The 26,577-nt window shown below is 36.1% G+C and overlaps 1 protein-coding gene across 2 annotated transcripts in view; it reads right to left on the minus strand.

Moving 5' to 3' along the window:
- Positions 1 to 25,635, minus strand: part of EML6 (EMAP like 6) — a 147,566-nt gene extending 121,931 nt beyond the window's left edge. For both annotated transcript variants that reach the window (XM_062571667.1, XM_062571668.1), the window contains exon 1: positions 25,439 to 25,635. In XM_062571667.1, the coding sequence (XP_062427651.1) occupies positions 25,439 to 25,635 (197 nt within the window). The remainder of the gene's footprint in view (positions 1 to 25,438) is intronic.
- Positions 25,636 to 26,577: the final 942 nt, after the last annotated feature.

A 26,577-nucleotide genomic window follows, 5' to 3' on the forward strand; every position in this document is an offset into this window, starting at 1 on the left:
CTATTTTTTGTGTATCAGTCAAAAGCTTTCATAAAATCAGAGCATGACTGAGATTAGAAGGGACCTCCAGAGATCACCTAGTCCAACCCATCTGCTCAGAGCAGAGTCACTTAGAGCAGACTGCTCAGGACCGTGTCTAGTCAGGTTTTGTGCATCTCCAAGGATGGAGACTCCAATTCATGCCAATTACTTCTCACTCTGCCACTGGGCATCACTGAGAACCGTCTGGCTCTCTCCTCTTTACAGCCTCCCCATCAGGTATTTATATATATTGATCAGATCCCCCCCCCCCCCAAGCCTTCTCTTCTCCAGGATAAACAGTCCCAGCTCTCTCAGCCTCTCCTTATATGACAGATGCTCCAGTCCCTTAATCACCTTTGTGGCCCTTCACTACATGTCTGTGCCCAGACATGGGCACAATACTCCAGGTGTGGTCTCATCAGGGCAATGTTCTTCCTCATACAGCCAAGGATGCTGTTGGCTTTCTTCGCCACAAGGGTGCATTGCTGGCTCATGGTCAACCTGTCCACCAGGACCCCTTGGTCTTTCTCTGCAAAACTGCTCTCCAGCTTGTCAGTCCCCTGCACGCACTGGTAAACGGGGCTGTTCCTGCCTAGGTGCCTGACTTGATATTTCTCTTTGATGAATCTCTTAAGGGTTCCTTTCTGCCCATTTCTCCAGCCTGATGAGGTCCCTCTGAACAGCAGCACAGCCATCTGGAATATCAACAATCCTCCCAATTTTGTATAATCCGCAAAATTTCTGAGAGTGCACTCTGAGGGTCTCATCATCCATGTCATTGATGAAGATGTTAAATACTATTGGCTCCAGTAGTAATCGCTGGGATACACCACTGCTGGCAGGCCCCTAGCTGGACTTCATGCTACTGATCACAATCCACTAAGTTCTGTAGTTCAGCCAGTTTTCAGTCCACCTCACTGTCCATTTAGTTAGCCCATACTTCATCATTTTGTCTTTGAGAATGTTATGGCAAATAGTGCTGAAAGCATTACTAAACCACATCCACTACGCTCCGCTCATCCAATGATCTAGTCATTTGTGTAGTAGAAGGCAATCAGGTTGATCAGGCTGATTTCCCCATTGCACCTCCCATGTTGACTACTCCCAATCTTCTCCTTGCCCTTAATGTATTTCGAAATGGTTTGCAGGATTATTTGCTCCATCATCTTCCCATCAATCAAGGTGAGACTGGCCAGCCTGTAGTTCCCTGCATCCTCTTTCTTGCCCTTCTTGAAGACAGGGTGATATTTGCAGTGCTCAGAAAACTACCGAAATCATCATGACCTTTCAAAGAGTGGCCTTGCAGTGACATTGGCCAGCTCCCTCAGTACTTGTGGATGCACCTCATTAGGTCACGTGGACTCCTGTCTATACAGTTTAAGTATTCCCTAACCTGATCCTATTCCATCAAGAGCATCTTCCTTGCTCTGGACTTCCCCACTGGTGACAGGAAGCTGGGATTCTTGAAAGCTAGCCTTACCAGTAAAGACCAAAGCAAAGAAAGCATCAAATACCTCTGCCCTTTCTGTCTTTTGTCTTCAGGGTCTTTATCTCATCCAGCAGCAGGCTCACATTTTTTCTAGTCTTCCTTTTGCTGCTGCTGTACTTGTAGAAGCCCTTCTTGTTGCTTTCCATATCCCTTGCCAGATTCAATCCTGGATAGGCTTTGGCTTTCCTAATCCCACCCCTGCTAACTCATACAGCTTCCCCACACTCCTCCTGGGTCGCTTGACCTTGTCTCCACTTCTTGCACACTTCTTTTACATGTTTCTCAAGAGCTCCTTGTTCATTCATACAGGCCTCCTGCTGCCTTTGCTTGATTTCCAATTCACTGGGGCGGACTGTTCTTGAGATTGGAAGATGTGATGCTTGAAAATCAACCATCAAACCCAGACTCCTCTTCTTCCTAAGACAGTGTCCAATAGATTCTTCCAAACAGATCTATGAAGAAGTTGAAGGCTGCTCTCCTGAAGTCCAGAATTGTGATCCTGCTTACTGCCTTGTTTCTGTCTCTCAGGATTATGAACTCCACCATCTCATAGCTACTGCAACCAAGACTGCCACAACCATCACATCCCCAATTAGCTCTTCCTTGTTTGTATGAGGAACGTAGAGCATCTTCTCTCTGTGGTTCCATAATCACAACAGAACAGATCTATATATTCAGTTACCTTATACCTAAGTTACTTTATACATATTATGAACAAACCTAGATATGTCTTCAGGGGATATCTGCAGCTCAACTGTGTTAGGCCAAAAAGATTGCCATACACTTTCCAACAATTCTTCAGTTCAAATTTACCTGAATCTATACGGTAAATGTTAGGAAGGGAACCTTTTTTTATATTTGCATTCAATCTCTTTAAGATATTATCACTTTAAGATAATATACACATTTGAGTTCCTCCCAGACAGAAAGAAACAGCCTGTTACATATATGGATGGTCTCTCTTAGGTTTCAGCTGAGCATTTTGGAAAAATTCCTAAATAAAAGGGAGAAACCTCCTTTATCAGGAGAAAAGTTTATTGATAAACAAGAGAAGTATTTCACTAACTGCTCATGTAGAAGTGAATATAAGCAATATACACTAGCTGAAACTGCAAGAGACTCTGGACATACATATAAAATGAAATAAAAATATTAACAAGTAGGGAAAATGTTCTACTCTGTCTTTGTTTTATACTAGTCTAGACTGTTGTGAAAAAACAATTCAGCCATTTAAGAATGGGAGAGACTAAGCCAACAGTCCGTGCCACACTCTTTTGTGAAAGCCACCTTCTCTGGAAACATGTATAATACTACTGCAAACAACTTTTAAAGAAAATTGTTTTCAGAGATACTTCTATTTCACATTAAGTTCAAATGTCATATGAGAACAGAGAAGAAGAAAATGGGAAGATTTTTACTCCAGTGGGCTTTATTTTATCTACTCTTTATATAAACCTGAAAATATCGAGATGCATAGCACAATCCTGACAGCTTCTACAGTCACCAAGTTCTGGGAGTGGCTTGAAGTAGTTCCAGGAGCTCTGGTAGTGTAGCCTGATACGAATCCATTATCACCGTAGCATTCCAAAAAGGGAGGGTCTTCTAAATTCTCAGATAGGTTTGTTTGCACTTCCGTGACTGGCTTTGTTTATTTATACTTGGATATTTAATTGAAAAGCCCACAGAGCACTACGTTAATAGAGCACAGACTGCCAAGACAAACTGAACACTGGCCCACTATCATCCGCGCTATTTAATCAGTAGCAATTTGGGCCTACGCTATTCAGTGCTTTCCCAGACAATGCCTGGACAAGGTTTGAAAGATAAGACATGGCAGAGTGTTCTTGCAGCCTGAATGCTGTTACCCTTTACCCTCTTTTGTGGAAGAAAACCATGCCCATGTGTAAATGCAACATGTGCTATGCCAGTTGGTCTCAAGATTAGAGAACAGTCCCTTTATTGTTTTATTTAGTAGTAAAGTAGTCAGTAATCCCTCGGCACAACAAAACTTTCCTCATGTTGAAAGGCTACAATCAACCAAATCTCATTTTAAAGAAATATACATACTTAGCTATGAAAACCAGCATCTGACTCTTACAGGTTTGGTGGAACAATGTGGATTTATACTAAGTGATCATTTTATCCAAGGGATATGATTTTATGTTGACTGGAAGAAACTACAACAGCAAGCTGAAAAGAAGAGAAGAAAGCAAAAAAAGTTTCCATATATTAGGCAGAGAATGTCTCTTGAGTTATTATAGAGAGAAGAGACCTCCAGCCAGCCTTTAGGGAGGTGACTATGGGGTCATCAGTCAGAGCAGATTGTTGCAGCTGCGTGGGAGTTTGATTGATAACTATGAAGTCATCTCCCTAAAGACTAGCCAAAATCACTCATTTTTATTCACTGTGTCAGCTGAGCTTTCTTTTTACAACAACGTAACAGTTAAACTATAAGCACAATAAATTGGAGAAAAAATGAAAAATGTTGAAATCAAGACAAGAAGTATACTTAAAATACAGTAATTCTAATTAAAAAAAATAAAGATCAAATATCTCTCAATGAATAATGTTTGAGATTTGTTATGATCTAGTGCTAGATTTTTCTGCAAAGTGCCTCAGGGTTTTCTTACTGAATTCTGAATCAGCTGAACAAAGGCATACACTAAAATTTTGAAAATAAGGTCAGTAAACATATATTGGCATATTTAATGAACAATTGAGTGGGGAAGTCCCACATCAGTGATCATCCCAAGAACAAAATTGGAAAGAGACATAAGTGCTTTGCTTTTAGTTCCATCTAAGTTATTATATTTGGTGTATTACAAAAAGTAACAGCAAACTAGTTCTACCTAATTGATTCAAGGGAACCAGAAGAACAACTGAAATGTAACATATCAGAAAGAGGATGCTAGCATTCCCAGGGGAACGATCAGTGCGGCAGCTATAACTGGAAATGCCATGTGAAATACTAGAGTCTTTCTTCAGAAAAAAAATTGAAGGGCTGAAAAAGTCCATGATCTTCCAAAAGGAATGTAATGTTTTATGCTATGAAGCTGTTCTATTTGTGATTTAGAGATGGTGAATATCATTACCATGAAACTCAATTTGGACATGTTATAAAGCCAATAGACCAAATCACAAAGTCATGGCTGTGACTATCACTTTTTTCCCCCTACCTGGAAATCTTTTTCTGTCAGACATCAGCAGAAAAAAAAGCCTTCCTGTCACTGTTCAAAATTTTTTTTTAAAAAAAAAAAACTTGTGATGATTCCTAGCAGCCTAAAATTTTACTCTGTCACCATCCAGAAAAATATCAGATTTTCCAATACCGAACACCCTCTATTTAGTTCCAAGTGCTTAGCTACTTAAGTTTTGAGTCTACAACATTCATAAACTGAATGAAGGGACAGCACAACTCATCACTACTACCATCGGGATAGTAGAGAAAGTGCCCAGAGGCTGAAGGAGTTATCCAGGCATGGCCATGCAATCAATTCCTTCTTATAAAATACATTGGTCCAAAGAGAAGAGAATATGACAATCAAAGTGAGCATAATTCTTTAGACTGCCACTTAGAATACTCACCCAGGACATGAGTTCCTGTCCCTGCACTAAGAAATGCTTATGTATTTGTTTAATATTATTGAACAAATAATACCTAATAGTTGGGTAGACATCATATAAATTGACTGTAAATCCAGTTTGTAACTCAGACTGAACTAAAAACAAAAATCTTCATCACTGAAGTTTAGTAAAACTGTGGAAAACTTCTGACAAGTTCACACAAAGCTTTATCAAAGCATGACGTTTCTCTTGAAACCTTCCTTAAAGTGCAGCTAAAAGGACATCAATATTTTTGTCAACCACTTTTTCCACATGCACTATTACTCTATTTAATTCAAGTGGTACTAAAATTAAAACAAATGCTTTGATACACATTCTGGGAGTGGACAAGTTTAGAACATATATTCACTTCCAATTATTAGAATATAATCTTCATAATTAGATCATAATCTTCAAAGTGTTCTGTACATACTAGACCTATTATCACTGATTTTGTGGAAAATATTTTACTCACCTTCTTAAGTCAAATATCCAAAAAAGAATACTCATGAAATGCTTCCAGTTCAAGATGTGCCATTACAAAGCGCACTACCTTGATAAATATCATAGGCTAGGTTTAGGAATATATTTAAGAAGTCTGCATTGAAGTGTCTTAATTTGTTATAAAATATAGGAATTAATGATGGACATGCTTTTTTGTGACATATAGATGAGAAATCTTGAGACTGCAGGGAGCCAAATATTCACTTAAGTGAATTTGGCACTAATCATGATCTGGAAGGGATACTTAGAAAAACAGTACCAGTGGAAAAAGATTGAAATTTCTTATTGGAGCAAAAACTGCATTCAGTCACTCTTAGATCACAGTAAATGAAGGCAAGAAATTCAACCAGAATCATATATATTGCTGTTATGAACATTAATGCAAAAAGGTCCTTCTATTTACAGAAAATGACAGCTTAATCTTTCAATTCTTTACCAGCCTTAGAAGTATATATTATAGATGTGATGTTAGATGGTGAAGCAGGACTGAACTGAAAACCCCTGCACACACTGTGAAGATCTTTTGGTAGGGTGCACATTTGTGCACGAGGTCTGCTTTGATAATCAGTCAAGCAGTGAATACAAGTCTTTCCAACTGACAAACGCATATGATGCCATGAACCTATTGGATACTTTTCCAGTTATAATTTTGTGAGTTTGTGAGTAGAAACATATGTTCAACAAAGGCTGGACTTATAAGGAAGCAGAATAATCCTTTCAAGGAGCAGGGTTCAGAACAGCCGCTGCACAACAATAGGCACCAAGGTTTAAAATAGCCTTTTTCTCCTTTGCTAGTAGGCCTAAAGAACATAGTGATGATTGAGATTTTTGTACAATTGCTTTTCCTAGTGATCTTAATAGCTTGTATTACCCAGTCATTCAAGGACAGAAGCAAACAGACATCCATTCTACTGAGACAGGCAGCTATTACAAATCAGCACCTTGAGAAACTACTCGGAGCTGCAGAATCTAAAAGATTTAAGGGGCCTGACACTGATGATTGCTGTTACTGTTTTGATCTCAGAAACGATCTATGGACATGGGAAAAGGAGATACGAATTGAGAAGAAAAACATTCCAGTCTTTCAGATCTAGTAACTATATTTGATAGTGATACTGTAATAGCTGGTCTTACTGCCTTAAAGATTTAGTTTTCTGAAATCTAGAATAAGATGTATTTCTTACATACAGTAACTACTTTCAGTGCTAATGATGAGGACGGACAGTGTTTAAAGAGTAAATTTCCATCATGAAAAGTTTTCCTGTATGGAAACAAGACAGTGGGAGAAGGGAAGACAGAGAATGGAATTTTGTTGTCAAGAATCCTGATACTAGTGATCCAAAATGATGATGAAATAGGCTTTTTGGAAGTGAGTAAATCACAAGCTGAAGCAAGGCTCAGCAAATAAGAGTAGGTTCCCAGTCAAATTCATTGCTCTATAAATAGATACATTTCTAGCAGAGTCACATTCCTGTTTATCCAGAAATAACATATAATTGCATAGACTATGGCTGTAATTAGGTCAATTATCCATAAAGTCAAAGTATGAAGATTGCTGAAGTGTGAATAGAGATATTTATTATTATTTATATTAAAAGTTTAGTCAAAACATTTCGTTCAAAAATCACGTATACACACACATGTAGAATAGCAGAATCCTGACAAGAGTAGGATGGATCAGTGTTCCAGTCGAGATATAAGTACAGCTCAACTAGTAATAAATTGTGATAGCTTAAAGAAATGCTTATTTTTCAGGGGTTAGTTTGATTAAATAATTTTATCTTATAGGCAAAGAGAAGGCAGAAATAACTTGGGCAGTCCACTTAACTGTCACAATGTATAAAGTTATTCATGCCAGACTAACTGACAAGGTAAAAGAACACTTACCTCTAGGCAGTGGGGAGTCCCACAGCTTCAGAAAGGAAAATAAAGAATACCACAGGGAAAATGTGAAATGCAATCCACTGTACAGAGCACATTCAGAATAATTTCAACAAATAACTATTTAATACCGCAAGAAACGGTGCATTCTAAAGAGCTGTCTTCTTTAGAAGCAGTATATTCATGCTTGACTTAAATTATATCTGCTGTTGAAAAATACATACCATGGCTATTCGTAATTCAAATTCTCCTATGACCCATCCCCACATCTAATAGCTACCTGAAATATAATTCTAAAATTATACTAAGGTAGACACAAGCACTTAAAAAGATATTCTAACAAAGCTTGCCAAAACATTCCTTGTTCAGATAAATGGACACTGCTCTCCTCCCCTTTCAAAGAAAAATCATATTGTATCTCACATTATGCCAGCTCTCCTAAGAGACAAAATACTATTTACCGACATTTAATAAACTGTTTAAAGATAAGCTTTTGAAAATTAAATAGTGGTCATACAACTTCTGGGTAGATCTCAGGTTGTCTTATCTCACGAGTTCACCAATTTTTGAAAAGTCAATCTCTTCCTCTCCCTCAAAATCTAGTATTTAGAGTTAGACAATTTGAAGTCTTTTTCACTTGTTCTGAACTGAGTCCAACTCGTCTACTCTGGGAACAGCGGAGGAGGCATAAATCGTTCTCCTGCATTTTTCCCAAGATGGGAGATTTTTTCATTCTGGCAATGTCATAACTTCCAGCCAGAGGCATTCTTTAGATTATTCAGAGTCAGTGCTATCATTGCTAACACACACACAGAGCTATATAACACATATACAGTTAAAACAGAAATCTTTACGCATACCGAGAGTCTTCAGCATCTTTCACAATCATATTTTCAGCACTGACAGTCTAATTTTAATGACATCTAATGCTGATGTTTCAAAATAGATGAGCTCCATTGTCAGTATGAAAATCATATGCAATTCAGAGTTTGGTTCAATGTCCATTGAATCACAGAAATTTAAATAAAGCTTCAGCAGAGTTACATTCTTAAAGATTTTGAAATCAACCGTAAAGATTTTGAAAAAAAGTAAAAGATTTTCAGATTTCACAGTTAAGTATTTTACATTTTATATCTAAAGATCTATGTCTTAGTTCACTTAACACCATGACTAATCAAAGCATATAAATAACTTCTATAAATTAAAATATTTCTAGAAAGTATACAAGTTGAAGGTTAACTTATTTCTAAACTTTTTAAATGATTCATCTGTGTTAACAGAGCAATTCATATGTTAGCACATAAGGCAGTGCCTACAGAGCCACGGTGATGGCTGAAAAGCAAATACCGTCTGTGATAACTCTTCAGAAAGATAAGAAAAATAGCAAAAAATTAAGTCAGTTTGTAAATCTAGTGTGCTCTTTGAATCAGATAACCCTCCTTCTGTGCTGGCTAAAAAAATGGATAGTTGGAAAAAACATATAAAGTGAAATAATTCAGTACCTCTACTTAAGGTTACTTTAGGCAACTAACTTGGAAGAGGCGTGAATTGCTTGCATGGAAAGAGTTCTCCTTTGATGACTACTGAACTTAGGCTCCTGATTTTGGTTTCCTGAGTAGCACCTAAGTTAGATATTTGAAAGAAACTACATAATTACTAACAAACTGTTCAAAGTCCATAGGCTACATGGGCAATCTTAGTTGATGTTAACTTCTCCTGAGGCAGGCAATGCTAATAAGATTTTGTAAAATAGTTGTTTAAAAATAAATTGTTATGCAATACTGTAAGTTTCAAATAAAAAACAAACCCACGTAATTGAATTAGTATTTCCCACCTTCTTTAAGGTTTGAAATGACCATTATGATAAGCTAGTTTGATACAACACACACCAAACTTCACTCAGTGATCTGTGGCTCATAGCCATTAATTTGTGGTTGAGAAAGTATCCATCTTCTCTAAAATATTCAGCTTTAAATATTGAAAGTGATGGAAAAGATAACACATTCCTTAGACAAGTTATTCTAATTACCCTCTTTATTAAAAATTTGTACTGTAGTCAGTTTGGATTTGCCAAGTTTTACCTTTAAGCCTCTAGATCTTTCAGTACTTCACTGTGCTAGTGTTTTATGTTACTAGATACCTTCTCCCTCGCAGACTCATCACTTAGCTTTTTCTTCCCTCATGACTGAATGAACACCTTGAAGTACTTGGTTCTATTCTGATTGTTTCAACTGAAATAACTTCATATATAATTAGCCCTGCGAATAAAATATATTTTGATGCATTTCCTTTGAATTCTGAATTATCATTCAGATTTGCTCTTTACATGAAATATTAACAAAGATTTAACACTCAAAAATATTTTGTGAATTTGAAGAACAAACTCCACTTTCAAAAGTAACTTGGGCAGCTGGGATTGTGGTAGTTTGGAAGTGATTAACGAACTCCAATTGATTTTAGTGGGAATCACATTCTTTTGGAAACCCTCCAAAAGTTTATTCTTGCATTAAAACATCTTAAGAAATCTGCTTCTAGGTGCCTAAAGTCACTTCTGAAATTTACTTTCCAAAGTAAAAGCAGTGTCTCTTTAGCATTTTAACAAAATTCTGTTTTTACTCTTCTGAATCATCCTGATAGAGAAGAAAATACTTACAGGCTACGGTGGCAACTGTGGCCCTGGCAAATCCCAGTGCTTACAGGAAAATAATTTCCCCATACCTATTCCAGGGGTAGTTTATGTACCAGATGCTAGGATCAGGCTACCTGCCTTGGACTTCTGGAATGCTTGTCTTGCAAGGGCCAGTGAAGCCTGACATGCTGTACCGCAAATTTGTTTCACAGGTTTATCAATCCATTCAGGGATTAATACTGTTGTTCTTTTTAGCCTCCTCTTATTTTATGTCCATGAGAGAGGAAAGGATGCATCTTATACTGACCTTGTCCTGCTCATCTTTGCCTCAATCTTCACTAAGCTATGCTCTAACTTAAATTGAACTCAAATAAATTCATAGGATTCAAGTGAATCAAATTCATTTAGGGACTTTTCAAAAAATACTATTCTTCTTTGGCTACTTGTATAGTCTTTTGTTGGAGTTTGCTCTTGATATTATGAAATGCATTTTCTTCCCAAGCCCAAGACAGTATTAAAGATGAGGTGCTTTATATGAGTGAGCTTTTGTGGAAAATACATAGGCAATAGCAGATAAAATTTGCATTGTTGAATTTCTGAGGAACCAGAGATTAATTGGAATCTAATAGAATCAAGGCTTCTAAACATGTAACATTTTTAAAGAAATGTATGTTGCAATGTAGTGTATTTAAGTACCTTTACATTTGCAATAATTAAAAAAAAACAGTTCCACAATGCAGACATACATAGCAATTTCTGTTTTGCATTGTTGTATCTATTTCATGCATCGTTGTGATACAGTTTCAAGAACTTAAGTCTCAGGCAGCTGTTTTTAATGATTATTAATCTTCATGTTCTGATGAATGACTGAGTACATATTTTAGAATGATATTCACAAACTGTCACAGCTTATTTTCTTCTTCAATAGAGCTAGTCGCACTGAAAGCATCATTGTAATAAGACCCTCCTATTATTCCATCTAAATTTTATATTTAACATACAGCTATTATCCATATAGTTATTAATTTTACCTCTCTTTTACTGGATATGCAGCTAGTCACAGGCATAAATATCAAAGAGCAACACTTGTAAACTTACTACACTAACAAAATGAAGGAAATACTAGTTACCCAAAGAATGCCTTTTTAAACATCTCTGTGAGACTGTAATACCAGGAGTTATGTAAACAAACATGAACTTAGGACTTTTTATAGTTTAATGTAAGCTCTATGACTCATTCCTTTGCCTATTATTATTTTTCTTTGTTTTCTTTTTCCCCGGATTTCTTAGCAAACTATTGCTAAGAATCTGAAATTCTGCCTTTTTATAAAATCTCAGAGAACAGTTGTCATAACCTCAACTGAGACCTTTTTACTATATTTTAGGGTTTTGTATTATAGCAGGGCTGAAGAGTTCCATGTACTTACGCTACTGCATAGCAGCATGTAGGTTCAGTCAGTTATGCTGTGTTTCACTGCATGACATTTTCTGATACTCTGTTTTCTCTCTGGCTTATGGTATTATGGATGGTTAGGATAGTTAAGTTTTTTTCACCTTCTACATTACAGCAGGAGAGAAAGTAAGCTTCATTCCACAACTGCCAGGTTGCTATGAAGAATGCCATATATTTCCCTCTTTAAACCATCTTTTTAAACTGCTTTACCTCAACAGGCAAAGTATTATACTCTCCCATTACAGGGAGGAGTGACTTTTACTAATAGTTCATATGATAGTTGGGGGCTCCAATCAAACAGGATATTTAAGCACGTATGCAATTCAAGACTATGGGGCTCCCATTTCAATAAACTGAGCTAATCAACTGCATTCAGTTTGCAAACTTCCAAATTTAACAATATGTTGAAAGAGCTAGATTATACCTGTGAAGTAGGAATGGATTTAACTGTGTGTAAAGGCCCTAAAGATAAGGGCCTCTGCTTTGCTGATTTAAGCTATTAAATGGTTTCAGAGCATGAAAAAAAATACAGGCTTTTAAAGAAGATTCATCTATACAGTGCTGTTCAGATACATACTTACTCTCCTATTCTCTCTGTCACTATAGTTAATAAGGGTTTCCTGAAAAAAATATCCTCTTTCTATGAAAGTGCAACAACGGAGCTGCACCTGTGCTAGATGCATATTACAAAAAGAAGAACTGTATGTAGTTTTTCAGTATAAACCTAGCTTAAAAAAAAACAACCAATGACCTCTCCAAATCTTAACCCATTCTTGACATTTACTGTTAACATGAGCCATATATTTTCTGCACAACGTATATTATTTTGTAATTTCTCTGGCAATATAGTAAACTATGTTGCGATGTACACTGAAATAACTGGTTTGGTGCAAGAGTTGAGAACTGTGGCCTTTTGCTATACTTTCTTTTAAGAGAGATTATTTTAAGAATTCTTCTCTGCATCTATATAGCAGATGTTTTTAAAAAAGGTCATATATTGCTAATAGCCTTAAGAAAGCATCATCATTAGAAAATTTTGTGTTTGCTGCTGCCTGAAAAGAGGAATTATTTTCTTTTGAATCTACTGTGATACTGCTAGCTACTTAAAATGAATCTTTGAACAGTTTATTTCCTCCCTCCAGGCTTTATAATGCAACAGTGATGTCTTAGAGGTGAGCTGTCAAAAATCAGTATGTATTAGCTTTGTATTTGCAAAGCTAGTATCTCCACACTCCACTCATTCTGCAAACTATATTAAATTAATATAATGTATTTGCACACAGTACCTTATTTCTCTTGCCAAGAAATGCATCTATTTACAAACAGAAAAACAACGAAACCTGTAAATCTGTAAATGTGATATAAGCCACGAGAAAAATAAATATGAAAACAACACAAAATGCAACCCCCTCAAAACTCTAAGTTCTTAGCTAAGTCCCATCTCAAAGGGAGAAATTACTTTGTATCTATTTTCTCAACATAATTATTTAATAGAATTGCTCTTTCACTTAAAATATTAATGTTCTGCAAGTGAGGAAATAAATTTGTGAAAGAGTACTTCTGAAAGGATATATGGATAATTTAAGAGATTATTTTAAAATTTTAGAAAGGATACAAGTCATTTTAGGCTGCTATGTAGACCAAGACAATAGTCATGAGAGAAGTGTTCTAGTATTCAAGGCGCTTTCATTAGCGGTTCATCTGCAGCCAAAATACAATTAATGGAACCAGTATTGTACAAAAGCAGTTAGGTACTGTGAACACTATACTATCTTTATTTTCATCTACTCCTCGAAACATTTTATAGCATAAATGTAAAAGCTGCCATACGTTTCAAAGTAACAGTTGATAACCGCCTGTATTAAGTTCGGGCATCTTTACACACACACTTCGGCTAGACTCGTGTTACAAAATAATGTAATTTTTAAAGGTGGCAATTACAGCTAAATCAGATTTTCCAGAGCTCTTTTGCCGGAAGTCTGCTCTTTAACATACTTTGCAGCTGCTGCCTCTTTCTCAAACATCATCTTTCACTGACAATGTCTTGATTGCACCAACCTCACACTAACACAAAAAGAGAAGCAAGGCTAAAACTGTAAATGGCATTCTCATTCACACACCTCTGTAGTATCACTTAAAAGAAGTTTGCTCGCAGGTTTCCAGTCTGAGCCAAAGTGCCTAGCACCAACACAGCTGCTTCTTAGAAGAGCGACTGTAACTCTTCTGAGCTCTTCTGATCAACGCCATGGAACTGGACAGATTAAGCACCTTTCATCTAGGGCAAAGCAACAGTGGTATAGCATTCTTCAACTCAGAAAAAGACAAGGTATCCAGTTTGCTGCATTCTGTTCAAAACGTAATAAATTGCAGCAACTAATTACAGCTAACACGTAAGCCTTAATCCCAAATCACTTTTTTTCTTCTTCACCTCAATCATCACAAGTTTTTATAAACGCATCAGGGTATTAGTGACTCTTTATTGGCTATTAGTCCAATTAAACAATACATAGAAGTAGAATTTTACAGGTTGATGAACATGAAATTGATACAAACTTTGACAGTTACTTTGCTACTAGCCTATCTACATAATAAATCTCTGGCAAGACTTTAGTGCTCCTAGCCCATTTTCCATTTATTGCAACATCACTTATGTAGTGGTCATGTCTCATTCAAATAGTATGTCACAGAGACTGCTCCCCCCCACCCCATTTGCTCACATGGATCGTCAGTCTTCTCTGGCTTCACCATAACTCATTTCTTATACTACTATTGCAAACTTTTTTAGTGTACATACAAAGAAGAAAGGAGGAAGCCAAAAAGCTCTTTTAGCTAATAACAGATTCCAGCAATATTCACAAAGGCCTACTTTGGTCTAATGAGCCTTGCCATCTCAAAGCTCCTCTCTGGCAGAGAAAAAGAGGCTCTGCTGAAGAAATAGGAAGAAAAATGAGCCTAACACAGATGCTCAGAATTCTGAAAAAGCTGTTCTTTCTCTTCTGAAGAGGAGGAATTAAGAGAATTAGCCTTTCTAAACTGAATTTATTCTTTGTAAATACCTTTTGTTCTTCTTTACTACAGTCACAATATCAAATATGACATTTCCATTTGAAATTCATTTTAAATATTTTCACTTTAAATCTGTGATGCAATTTATATCCAGAATTCTATACGAAGAATCACAGAATCAAAAGAAGCCCAAAAAAACCCAGTAAGTTTAATTAAATTCTGAATGGCATTCCATGTGGTATAGAAGGCAATTTTTTAAATGGAGAAGCGTGGAAAAATGTAAAAGAGGAGGAAAGTGCCATGGATAACAGAAGAAAAGTATAACGGTATTTCTTTAACATTATGTAACAACATTAAGCAGGTAAAAAATTTTGTCAAGTCTCAAAAAGCAAAATTTAAGTATTCTTCTATTAGCCTGTGCCCAATAATCCTGATCTTCTAAAAACATCCAGGGAAGGCTCTAAGTAAACTTCTGGATAAGCCAGCTTTCCATCAATAGGAATGACATAGCTGTGTCAAAATTTAGTGCATAATTTCTTCTATACTCAAGCAGACACATCTATCAAGTTCCTTTATATAACATTGCCTGAACATGCTGTAGGAAAAATCTGTAGTGAAAAGCATAGCACTTATGGATTATGTGCATCTACTATCTGTAAGACAGTTTTATATTTTTCATTTTTGTTAATATTTAATGAATTATTAGTTCTTTACCTAACTGATTATACTTAGCAGTCAAACCTATGGTGTTATGTTAAACTACCATGTATCTGAGAAAGCAGTATTCCTATTTCTGATTTTAGTTGGGCATCAGAAACTGAATACACTACTCATCTGGACATTTGTAATATCAGATCAATTATTTCTAGCCTTCTCTTGTGCCGACTACATTGTCCACACCACACCATGTTACATACATTGTTAATGGATAGTTAAACCCAAGTATTAATATGAACAGCCCAGCTTCAAAAAGTCCTAATTTTACCCAGGAAAGTTGAGGGTAGAGAACAAAATGTACTTTTTAAAGCTCAAAGCACAAAATACCAACCAGCTAATGGTCTTAAGGATTTACCCATATAGAGACTAGGAAAAGTCACTGAAACGGTTACAGTTGCCTACTTATGTTCCTGCCAAAAAATTTTTGGAACAAAAACTTTAGCTTACACTCTAGTTCACATAATCTCATATGGAAAGCTCTGAGCACCTATAGAGCACTTAAGGATCTCTGACTACTGGTTCAACATCGTATTATTATCACAGCCCATGATTACTCCTTTCTAAGGAACAGAGAGAGGTAAGTACACTAACAGAGCAATATTTACTGTTGTGTCTAATTTAGCTGTAAAAGAAAGTTTGGGTATCTTAGTAACAAAATGGTAATTTTTATGTTTTGAAGTCAGTCCAATCACTACATCATTTTTTTTCCTGAAGAAATTACCCTCAAATAGAACCAGGTCAATGATGGAAAACATTTTTTTGAAAAATTATGAGTTTCAGATTTTTTTTTTCCTAGAATAAAGCACATGTCTTCTAAAAAGTGAGAGAAATAGTGTATTACTATAATCAGTAATATTTGTGTAAGGTTTTTCCCTTGATGAATGTTCAGGACTGCTAAAAAGAATGATGGTATTCAACATTCCCATTAAAAACTCAGAAGAGTCTTTTATAACAAGAAGTGTTTGGCAACCAAAATAAAGAGGTTGCTATAGCACTCTGTTTTCAGAGTACAGTTTACTTCCTAATCTATTTTTATTGTCATTCTAAAGTGCGGACAATCTGTCAAAAAAAAAAAAAAAAAAAAAAAAAAAAAAAAAAAAAGACAGACTTTAATATCAGTGTAAACAGAAATCAAACCAAAAAGCTAAACAAACTACAACGTACCAAAGCACCTGCTTTATAATTAAAGAAGCTTGATGTATTTCAAATTAAATCATATTACTACATGCGAAGTATCTCAACAATACTAAAAACTGAATGTGTATAGCACAACACACTTCTCAAAAGCTTGAATCATCAAGTCAGTCTCTTGACGTTGAGTTGATGCTATGATGTTAGCCTTATCTGGTAAATGCAAAGAGCTGAAGGTATTGTAAGAGCAAATACACAATCCAGTAGGCATACTCGGTAAAACTAATTATGGTGTACCAGAAAACTATTGCAGTAGTTCGTTCTTCTAAGAGATAACAGATATACTGCTACAAATATTGCTGCTGACTACAACTCTTGCCTTTCCCTCCACTCTTCCCCCTTCTCCTCCTACTTGAACACTTCATTTCTGCTGTCAAGAGCTACTATAACAGAGATGCTTTTTTTCTGCAAAGGAGTGCAAAAAACATTTCTTCCATTTTCACCACAGGAAAAGTAAAGATGCAAACTTCATGTCCCTGAGAAAGAGAGAAAGTACGGACAGTGATAATTTGTACCTTCTCATCTGAAAAGTCTCAGTTGCTGGTTCTTGTGATGAAAATGTTGGAGAGAAATCTGTAGTCCCAGTCAGACAAAACTTTTTTTTTTAATGGAGTTACAAACAAGTTTATCATTGGCAAAGTATGAATTTTTAATATACCACTATTAAAAAAGTATCTTAAAATTGCCTAGATAAATCTGACATCCATTTAGCCAATGAAGAAAGATGGGAAGAAGTATTCATGGAAGTTGATCTCTTCTGTCTTACCAGATACAGTTTAGAAATCTGTGTGAAAATTGAAATTTGTACACTTTTTACAACAGAAATTGATAACACAAAACTGTCCTACAACTTCTCCCCCATCTTCTGAATTAAGAAGACTGTTTTAAAGCAAGGTATGACTCATTTCAAAGCATTTTCTGTGAGTTTTCATTCTGTTAAACACCAATTACTCTCCAATCATAGAATGGTAAGGTTGGAAGGGACTTCTGGATATCATCTAGTCCAACCCTCAGTGTAGCCCGTACAGGGACTGAACCCACGATCTTGGCATTAGCAGCACTACACTCTAATCAGTTGAGCTACAACTAACCCCTACCTGATGATTTGCTAGTATGCAATTTTGCCTCAGATACTCAGTGACCTATTTTGCTTCAGCCTTTCCTTCCTCGGAACCAAGAAAGCCAGGACCCCTAACCTTCCACAGACTTTGACTGCTTTATCAAAGATGCAAATTTCTCTAAGTACACCCAGCTTACATATGGAGAGCAGAAGTGACTCGGAGCTCAAGCTTTCATTATGGATATTGGTTTTTTGCCATGTGAGCTGAAACTTGGTAGCTTCGAAAGCGCATGCAACCCCTCCCTTCCTTCAGCTCACCTCATTTAAAAGTAACCAAAGCTCAATAGACTTTCTTTTACTGTCTGAGTGCCTGTAAAGTAAAAATGCTACAGAGTAGTCACACAGGCAGTAAGCATCTTTTCCCCAGGTTATGTAAGCCATCTTCTGTGATTATCTGATGCTGAGACTACTGCTGGACATGATGTCCACATTTTAAACTATTTTCTTTATCTTCAAATCTATCATGGAACTATATAAGTATACAAAAGAATTTACAGTCTTATATAAAAAAAATACATATGCAAATTAACCAACAATCTAAAATAAGCCACTGAAAAAAAAAATCACACTAGATTAGAATGCAAATAACATGCAGATACAGAGGACCTAAACAATTTGACATCCACCTATTGCTCAAGCTGAAGAAATGCAGGCGGTGGATAACACTGACCGTTTCTGGGTCTTGCCCGGAGAACACTTAAAAAAGCCAGGGAGAACACAAGTGCTTTAGCATGTAGTAAAAGAAGAGTCACAGTTCAAACCACAACGGCAGACACGTCCGTGATGATAAACAGCACACAGAAGAGAATACCGAGAAGATACAACGAAGGGTACTTCTGAACTTGTTTGTGGTATAACAACTAACCATGGTATTATTGCATATGGTTAGGAGACAAGTAAATTCTTATTATTAAGCAACAGCATTTTCTGGAATCAAGTGATAATATAATTTTGTGAATCATTGCAACACAATTAACACTGTTTTGATAAAAACTGATTTCATCTCTTTCCTGGGTATAAAAAACACTACTGATGACTGTAAAAGTCAAGCAATTCTGGACCAATAAGTATATTTAAATATTTTACAGTGAATGTTACAAAAAAGCACAAAACTTTATGGTGTTCATCTATATAATAGAGGTGTGTGTGTAATGAATGTATTGCATATATACACATAGTATTTAAAATATTTACTACAGTCTTCTATATGATAATCATTAAACCTATTGTAGCATAATATTCTTCATTTTGACAGATTTAGTCACCTTAAGTCAAACTGAAATAAAACAATGCAAAGCAAGTTAATGAGTTGCAAAGAATTAATGCAGGGCAAATTTAATTTAAAAAATTAAGCTTAACTTAAATTTTTAAATTTAAGATGTTGTAAGCAGTGGTAATAAAAGGTAAAATAATTAGACAAATCTCTAAGTGGAAGATTCTAATGTAAAAATATCAAAACCTTGATACTTAATATGCAAGATATTCAGTTCTGGGTGATAACAAGCTGCTTCACATGAATAAAAATTGAATATACTAGTTGACATAGGCTTAAATGCTTATTATTTTTGAATTCTGGCAGGATAAAAACACAATAAAGATCCAAACAATTTCGGCAAAGAAATACAAATGTCTCCCACTTCATTAGATAACTACATATCAAAACAAAAAAACTTTAAGTCAAACCGATGATTTAAATGCTCAAAAATGTACTTGGGATTTTAATAACCATCTTTTCACTTTTCCTAACAACTAACCAAGCTGTGACTGTACAAGCAATAAATCTTACTTCTAACTACTGCCATATCTGACATATCACTAGGATATATGAGCATTAGTCTGTTCAAATAATGTAGTCAAACAGCATAGATGTATTGCCACAAATGTCTACTAAGGTTTTCTGCATTTTTAACTGATGTGTGTATTTTAGAAATATGTTTAATAGGATATTTTAAGTATATATTCCAGTATGTCTAAGGCACTAATCTGTACATTTAAGAAACTAGTATTTATGGCAACTCTTGTCTCAGTAAAGACTTCAAACTTAAATTTAACAACAACCAAGCAGAGCAAATATAAGAGTAGCCATTAGAAATTCATTAAATAAATGCCATTTTCACTTGTTTCTTGATGTTTAAAGCAAGAGATGTAATAAGCTGATCAGAGGGATTTTTAAAGGGAATTTCTTTAATATGAAACTCCTTTAACTAACTACTGCCTGAAAAAAAAACTGCACAAAGCATGCAAGTATATACAGATCTCAGTTATTGCATTAAAAGTTATATAGAAAAAGTATTTGATTATCCAACACATTTTTCTGTATATACTTTTTTTTATTTTATCTATTCAATGTTTAGTCCATTCTCATTTCAGTAATGCATAAAATTGTATTCTGATGTACCACGTTTAACCAGGAAGGCTCACATATATGTTGTTAAAATTTATGCTGAGGAAATACTTCATCTACCATTAAAATTCCTGTAAACACGGAATGAAATATAGCAGGAGTGTAACCATGTTTAGCAACCCTACACGAGTATTAGAGTAGCAAATTGATTGATCTATTCAGTTGATACTTTGAAAGAATTTAGACCAAAGTTGTTCAAAGGAACTTTACCTAAATAAACTATTTATTTAAAAGTTAAAATAGTTGGTAAAATGAGCCTGAAGTTTCAAAATAAAATGAGATATTAAAAGTTATGTGAAATAAGAATGCCAACTTGAATACCAAGTTAAGAGAAGCACATACAAAAGAAAAAGAAGCAAGAGAGAAAATAAACTTTAAAACGTTCTGCTTCACCTTAGCTGTTCCAAAGTCATGTCTTTCACATTTTAGTGGCTTTGGCCTTGCCCACCATCACACAGGAACAGGACTGGAATTTCTGTTGCTGAAAATCTTGTGTGGCTTGATTGCTACCTTTCTATCTCTTAAGTCACTAAATTTCAGCAGTCCTGCGTGTGCACTTGACTTGACTGAAGTCAAGCTTTATCACAAGCTACAGACAGTACAGTTTTCCATTCACTTATCAGAGAAATAACCATAGTATCTCAGATATCATTCTATAGCAAACAAGTACTTGCATTTAACATTAAGAAGTGGCAACAATATATAAGTTTATAGGATCTTAGATCCCTTCAACATAATATAAACACAAACATCATATTACGGGACTGTAAATATACGATATGTATTAAGTAAAATTCAGATATTTTAACATTAAGTTTCTGATTTGTATCTTTCTGCCACCAATTTATCTATTCCAGATTTACTATACTGCACAATTTATGACATTGCTTCAAGCATTACATTTCTTTTTCTACTGCCTATACAAGAAAACACGTAGTCATGTTCTAATACACATCGTACCTCCCGAAACGATCTGTCTAAATAACAAGGCTGCTAGTCACTCACTCAAGCCAGTAAATCCCACCACCACTGGTACATCCACATTTTTTAATCTCACTCAATCTATCAGCACAGTAGAATACACACACACCAGCACACTTAAGTGATATTCCGATAAACCCTACATTATTATTACATTGTAACCAGACTTACATAAATAACATGCTTTAGTATACACAGATAATAGCCTTTCCTTCCGGTTAACATCTCTAGGCAGCAAAGACTACAGAGAAACTGCAAAATCTCTTGTGGTACCCTGCTTCATAGGTGATTTATTTTAAACTAGTTGGAACACAAAATATGCTTTTGTAAATGCATAATATTACAATGTATCAGACACAAACATATCTGTCTAGGTAAATTCAGAAATCACATGTCATTTTAAGAAACTGCAGTATATGGAGAAGTGCAGATGAAGTCTTTGATAAAATATCAAAGACATTCACTAAGTTTTGACATAGTAAGGAAAACCAATCAATACTACAGAAATTCTTGGAAACAGACAATAGAGAGAAACAATAACTATTACCACTATTGCAAACATTTCTCAAGATTAGTAACCTGTGTTTACAAATTACTGTTTAAAAAAAAAAGAAAAATAAATGAAATCATTTGCATTTTAAATTATAATGAGAAATATGTCAACTGATTATATTTGTATTTCATGTGGCAAGGTATTTCTGGCCTTCACGTGCATAAAGTGCAGAAAAAATATAGGAAAGAACTTCCCCTCATTCAACAGAGAGAAAGAGAAGTGATCCAAATGCTTACTGTGACACCAGTAACGCACAATGTAAGAGTCAGGAAATCTGCTCCCCCCCGCCCCCCATTTCTGTACTTTTTAAATTGTTCAGTTACTGTCAAAACTAATGATGCAGTATTGCAAATGCTTATACTACCCTTATACAAATTTCATTGAAGTCACTGGCACTGCATGAATTGCAAGATGATTATAAGTTAAGGTATTAATGAACAATATAATGAGCTGTTGCAAATGCCCAGTTTTAAATCAGTCAAGAAGGAAAACCATCCCCACGTTATTATTACAGCTTCTGAAGCCTAGTTCTGCAAAACACAAATGACTGAATTCAGAAAGAGTAAGTCACGTGCATAAGGATATATCTACTCTATGCTTTCTACACCAAAAGTTATACTAGCTGCGCTAACTTTACCTTCGCTAGACCACATTTCAAGAACAATCAAACACACCATAAAGCTAACATGCAAACCAGTTTGTGGTTGCACTGTGGTCTGCAACATAGACACACTTTATGGTTTAGAGTTTAGAGAGAGAGGGAAAAAAAGGAATATTCTGACCTTCATCATCTCTGAGCTGGTATATTGTGCTCAACAATCAAAGCTTTCATTAAAAAGGGGGGAGGAAGTAGTAAGGAAAAAAGGATTATATCTCATGCTCTTCAACTGTAAAGAAAACTTTATAAATGACATTTTCTTAGTCTTCAGATAAAATCCATCAATAGCCTTGAAACCTGAACCACCTCTACTAATTTCAGCTATGTGTTGATTCTGTTTTTGTTGATAACACTTGATAATCAATAATAATATTTGATAATCAACTATTTAATAGTTTTAACTATTCTGTTACTAAATAACATGCAGAAACAAGTGCATTATCTAACTGAAAGTGACCTCCTCAAAAAAAAATTAGAATACTTTATGCAGGAAAAGGAGCTCTGGAGCTCTGACCTTGTACAACCCCTGAACAAAGCTGGGCTACCTTCAAAGTTAGATGAGGCAGTTCCAGGGCTCACTTCATTATTGAGTTGAAATGAGACAGAGCTTGGAAATACAGCACCTTTTAGTTTCCTCTCACAGAAAATAACACACTTAAGAACTCACTTGCTCACACTTTGAACATCTACCTTATTAACTGAGTGTAGTAAATTAAGTTCCTTATACAGACAAAACTTATTTTTCAGGTATGAATCTTGAAAAAATTTCATTCTCCATTAATCCAATACATTCTATCATAGCCAAAACTCAGTTGTTTCCAGTTGCATTACCTTGACACAAAGCAAGAGGCAGAACCATTAAATTTGTGAAAACACAGAAAAAGTATTTTTAAAGACAAGGAAAAAAAACCTCCATATCCGCGATTTTAATAAACACTTCTGGGTAATGTACAAGTTCTCCACCCTCTGAATCATGGGTTCATCCATTCTTTTCCACAAAGTAGTACTCACTGAAAGCCTTCTACACAGAAGGAGCCAATATCTAAAATACAACAATGCCTGTTAATCACATTTGTTAGCCATATCACACAAGGAACCATCTAATTTAAAATCATTACAGTAATTCCATCAGTAAGAACTACAAAATGCATCAAAGGCATAAAAACATCAACCATTAACAAATTCAACCAACAGAATATTCTAGCAACATTTTGGGGACTCTTAAGCAAAAGATCTCTCCTTCCCTAAACATCATGTGACAGTAACTTTTCTTGTCCACTAAGAGCTGAAAGAAACTCCTACTTGGGTGCTGTTAATGCTTTTCTGGGCCAAAACATTTCATTCACTGTTTAAACTATGTTCAATCTACAGAACTCTGAGTTTGTTATGGATCAGAAACAGAATTCACCTTTCCGAGGTATTAGTTGAACGTAGTCAGCCCTCAAAACACCTGCTAATTTCAACAGGTGACTGCTAGTTTTCTTAAGAGAGTAGAAACAGGCATAGACAGTGTCAAAGTATACATATCAAACACTCATAATCCCTCTATTCCCATTCTATTCTTTAAATATGACATTGCCCAAAGCAATCTCTTAACATGAGATACTCCTTAAAGGACAAGGCACAGAAGTTATACAGTATGGATGGGTTTGCAGAGGGGAGGAAGGCATTGTCAAGTATAATAATATAATAATCAGGACACTTTTTCCTCAGCAGATGGAACATTAAAAAAAAAAAAAAAAAAAAAAGCATCAATGTCCAACCAAAAAACTGCAGATATATGTAGATGAGCCTTGACAAATTATCTTGCTATTTTTGAGTGAGAATTCACATATAAGCTGACAAATATATAAATTGGTACATGCACTACATCTTCCACCCTATAAAGTTATCAAAAAACTTACCATCCATGCAATACACAAAGATCACTTTTCATGAGATACTGGGGAAACATCTAAAATACACAATCCGCTTTTAGGGATTTGAGCAGCCAAGTGACTATTTAAATACCTTTCTGCAATGGATATCAACTCCGAAACCAGAATAATGTGCCTCCACTGTATTTCATGAAATGCTATTGCTTTAACTCAGATTATAAAAGGGAGGAGAAAAACGCTAACAGTATACATAGTAGCCTCTCTGGGAAAAGTAGATGTTTTTCTGTAAACAAGACTCTAGAATGATTATATGACAACTATGCGATTTTGTTACTGATTGTCAAAATGCTAACTGACTTCAGCAGATGTTTCCACAGTACTGTTGCACCATGAGTCACCTGGGACTATGCTGGTTTCACATCACCACGAAAACACTTCATTCATTCTGAATTCAGGTGAACAGGGAGGGCAGCAGTTAGCTTGGCTGAGAGGAGTGTCATTACCATGCAACTTTCTCTACCAGGGTATTCTAGGTTCAGATTTCTGCCATAAAGTTGCAGAGCCAACATTCATTTTCTATTTTACTGAGGTAATTTCTGAAATTTGAACAGAATTCTCAAAAGGCTATCTTAAGTTAGTAACTACATTTCTGTAATGTTATCACATGGGGTAGAGTAGAATCAGTATTTCTGTAGTACAATAACAGTGACTGAACTCACTTCATAGATATAATTTGAAAGCCAGAGACCAAAAAAATGGACAGATAAGGAGCAAAACCTGTGCTTCTGTAGCCATCTTGCACAAGCAAGCTTGTAATTTCTGGTTTGAATACAAACAGCTAAACTTGATTTTACATGAAATTTTCAGGATTGTATAGAAAAGATTGGCTTGAGCTATGTGCCAGATTTATGGTGCTCTTGGGCTGGGCTTTGTTAAGGGTTAAGAGAGCTACAATTGTTTTCTTTTAGACATCAGTATTAACGAACTTGGGTCCCAGCACTGAAAATATTCAGGTGCTGGATCCACAATTTTGCAGCACTGTTGCACTAAGATCTTCCCTCTGCATTTCTGTTCTGTAGCTGACTGTTTTGCTATTGGTACAGCTGCAGAAGAAAAACCTGTCTTCTATTTAATATTAAAACATTCTGAAGCTTTGCTACAAAAATAATCAACAAGCTCCAGCTATTCAGTTTTAACACAGACGCTTGATAACAAATCTGTGCTTCTTCAAAATGACAGCTACAAGCTGAGCTGTTTGAAGCAAGGAGGGGATATTTTAGCAGCTCTACATTCTCCTCCTTTCCCTTTAAACCCCACCCCACCCCACCCCAGGAAAAGTCTGCCCCCTTACCTGATAATATCATCGTTGTGTCCCAGGAAGAATTTCTGGCTGTGTTCTCTGGTGTTATAAACCACTCCGACTCCAGCCACGAAGTAAACCACCTCTTTGCCTGCTGTGTAGTACAGGTTGTTGCGGCACTGGTGACCCCGGTACCCGTAAACCCACTCCAGACGGAGCTGACATCTAGGAGCTGTCCGATCCGCCATGATAACCAATCCCCTCTCCCCACTAGCACACACAAAATCTAGTGCTGCCCCTCCTTCCCTTAACTCCTTCCCCCTTAAGGGTTTTCCCCTTTAAAGGTTAGCAATCTCTGCCCAGCTGCCGAATCTTCAGGTTGCACTTTCCAGTGATGATCTTAAACGGGAAACACATTCACAGATCAGGTCTGCTATTGCTGCCGCCGCTGCCACTGCTGCTCTTACTGCTCTGCTGCCACCATAATCTTCTGCTGCCCGGGATGAGCAGCTGCTGTTTCCCTGCTGCTGTGCAGCCCAGACAACTTCTTGGGGGAGAAGGGAGATAACAAAAACACACCTACATAAATAGCAGACAGGCCTTTTTCTTTCCAAAGGCAAAGTAACTTCTGTGCGTCACCACCACCTGCCAAAGACTCCCTGCTGTGCGCCCTGTACTGCACCTTCTTGTCTCCTTGCAATAATGAATGTTCTTCTTTCCAAGATATTTGTCATTGGGTCAAAACTGAAAGAAAACAAACAAATGTGTATTTGAATTGCTAAATGCATGTATATTTAAAATGCAAAGTGGCTACTTTAATGGGGGGCAGGGTCGGGGAGGGGGCAGGGAGGAGAATGGAGGGTGTCCCAGCACTGCCTGAATCTGTGCTGTGACAGTGCTGAGTGGTCTTCCAAGCCTTTCCAGCAAGATCCAGTGCAATTCTCAGTCATTGTATGAGATGCTACTGAGGGAGACAGGATTGATATAGAACATCCAACACAGATCTGGTCAAATTATCCCATCTTCCCTTATTCCCCAGCACCCAAAACTTCCTCTTTGTGGAATCTAGAGTAACTATTTAGTTCAAACAATGTTCCCCTTTTGTGGTCACAAAATGCTCCAATTTCCTATAACTTGCATTTATTTATTTATTTTTTATTTACAGTCATCCTTTGGAACAACATCCCCAA

Source organism: Rhea pennata, chromosome 3, assembly GCF_028389875.1.
Source record: "Rhea pennata isolate bPtePen1 chromosome 3, bPtePen1.pri, whole genome shotgun sequence".
In the NCBI taxonomy this organism is placed as follows: domain Eukaryota; kingdom Metazoa; phylum Chordata; class Aves; order Rheiformes; family Rheidae; genus Rhea; species Rhea pennata.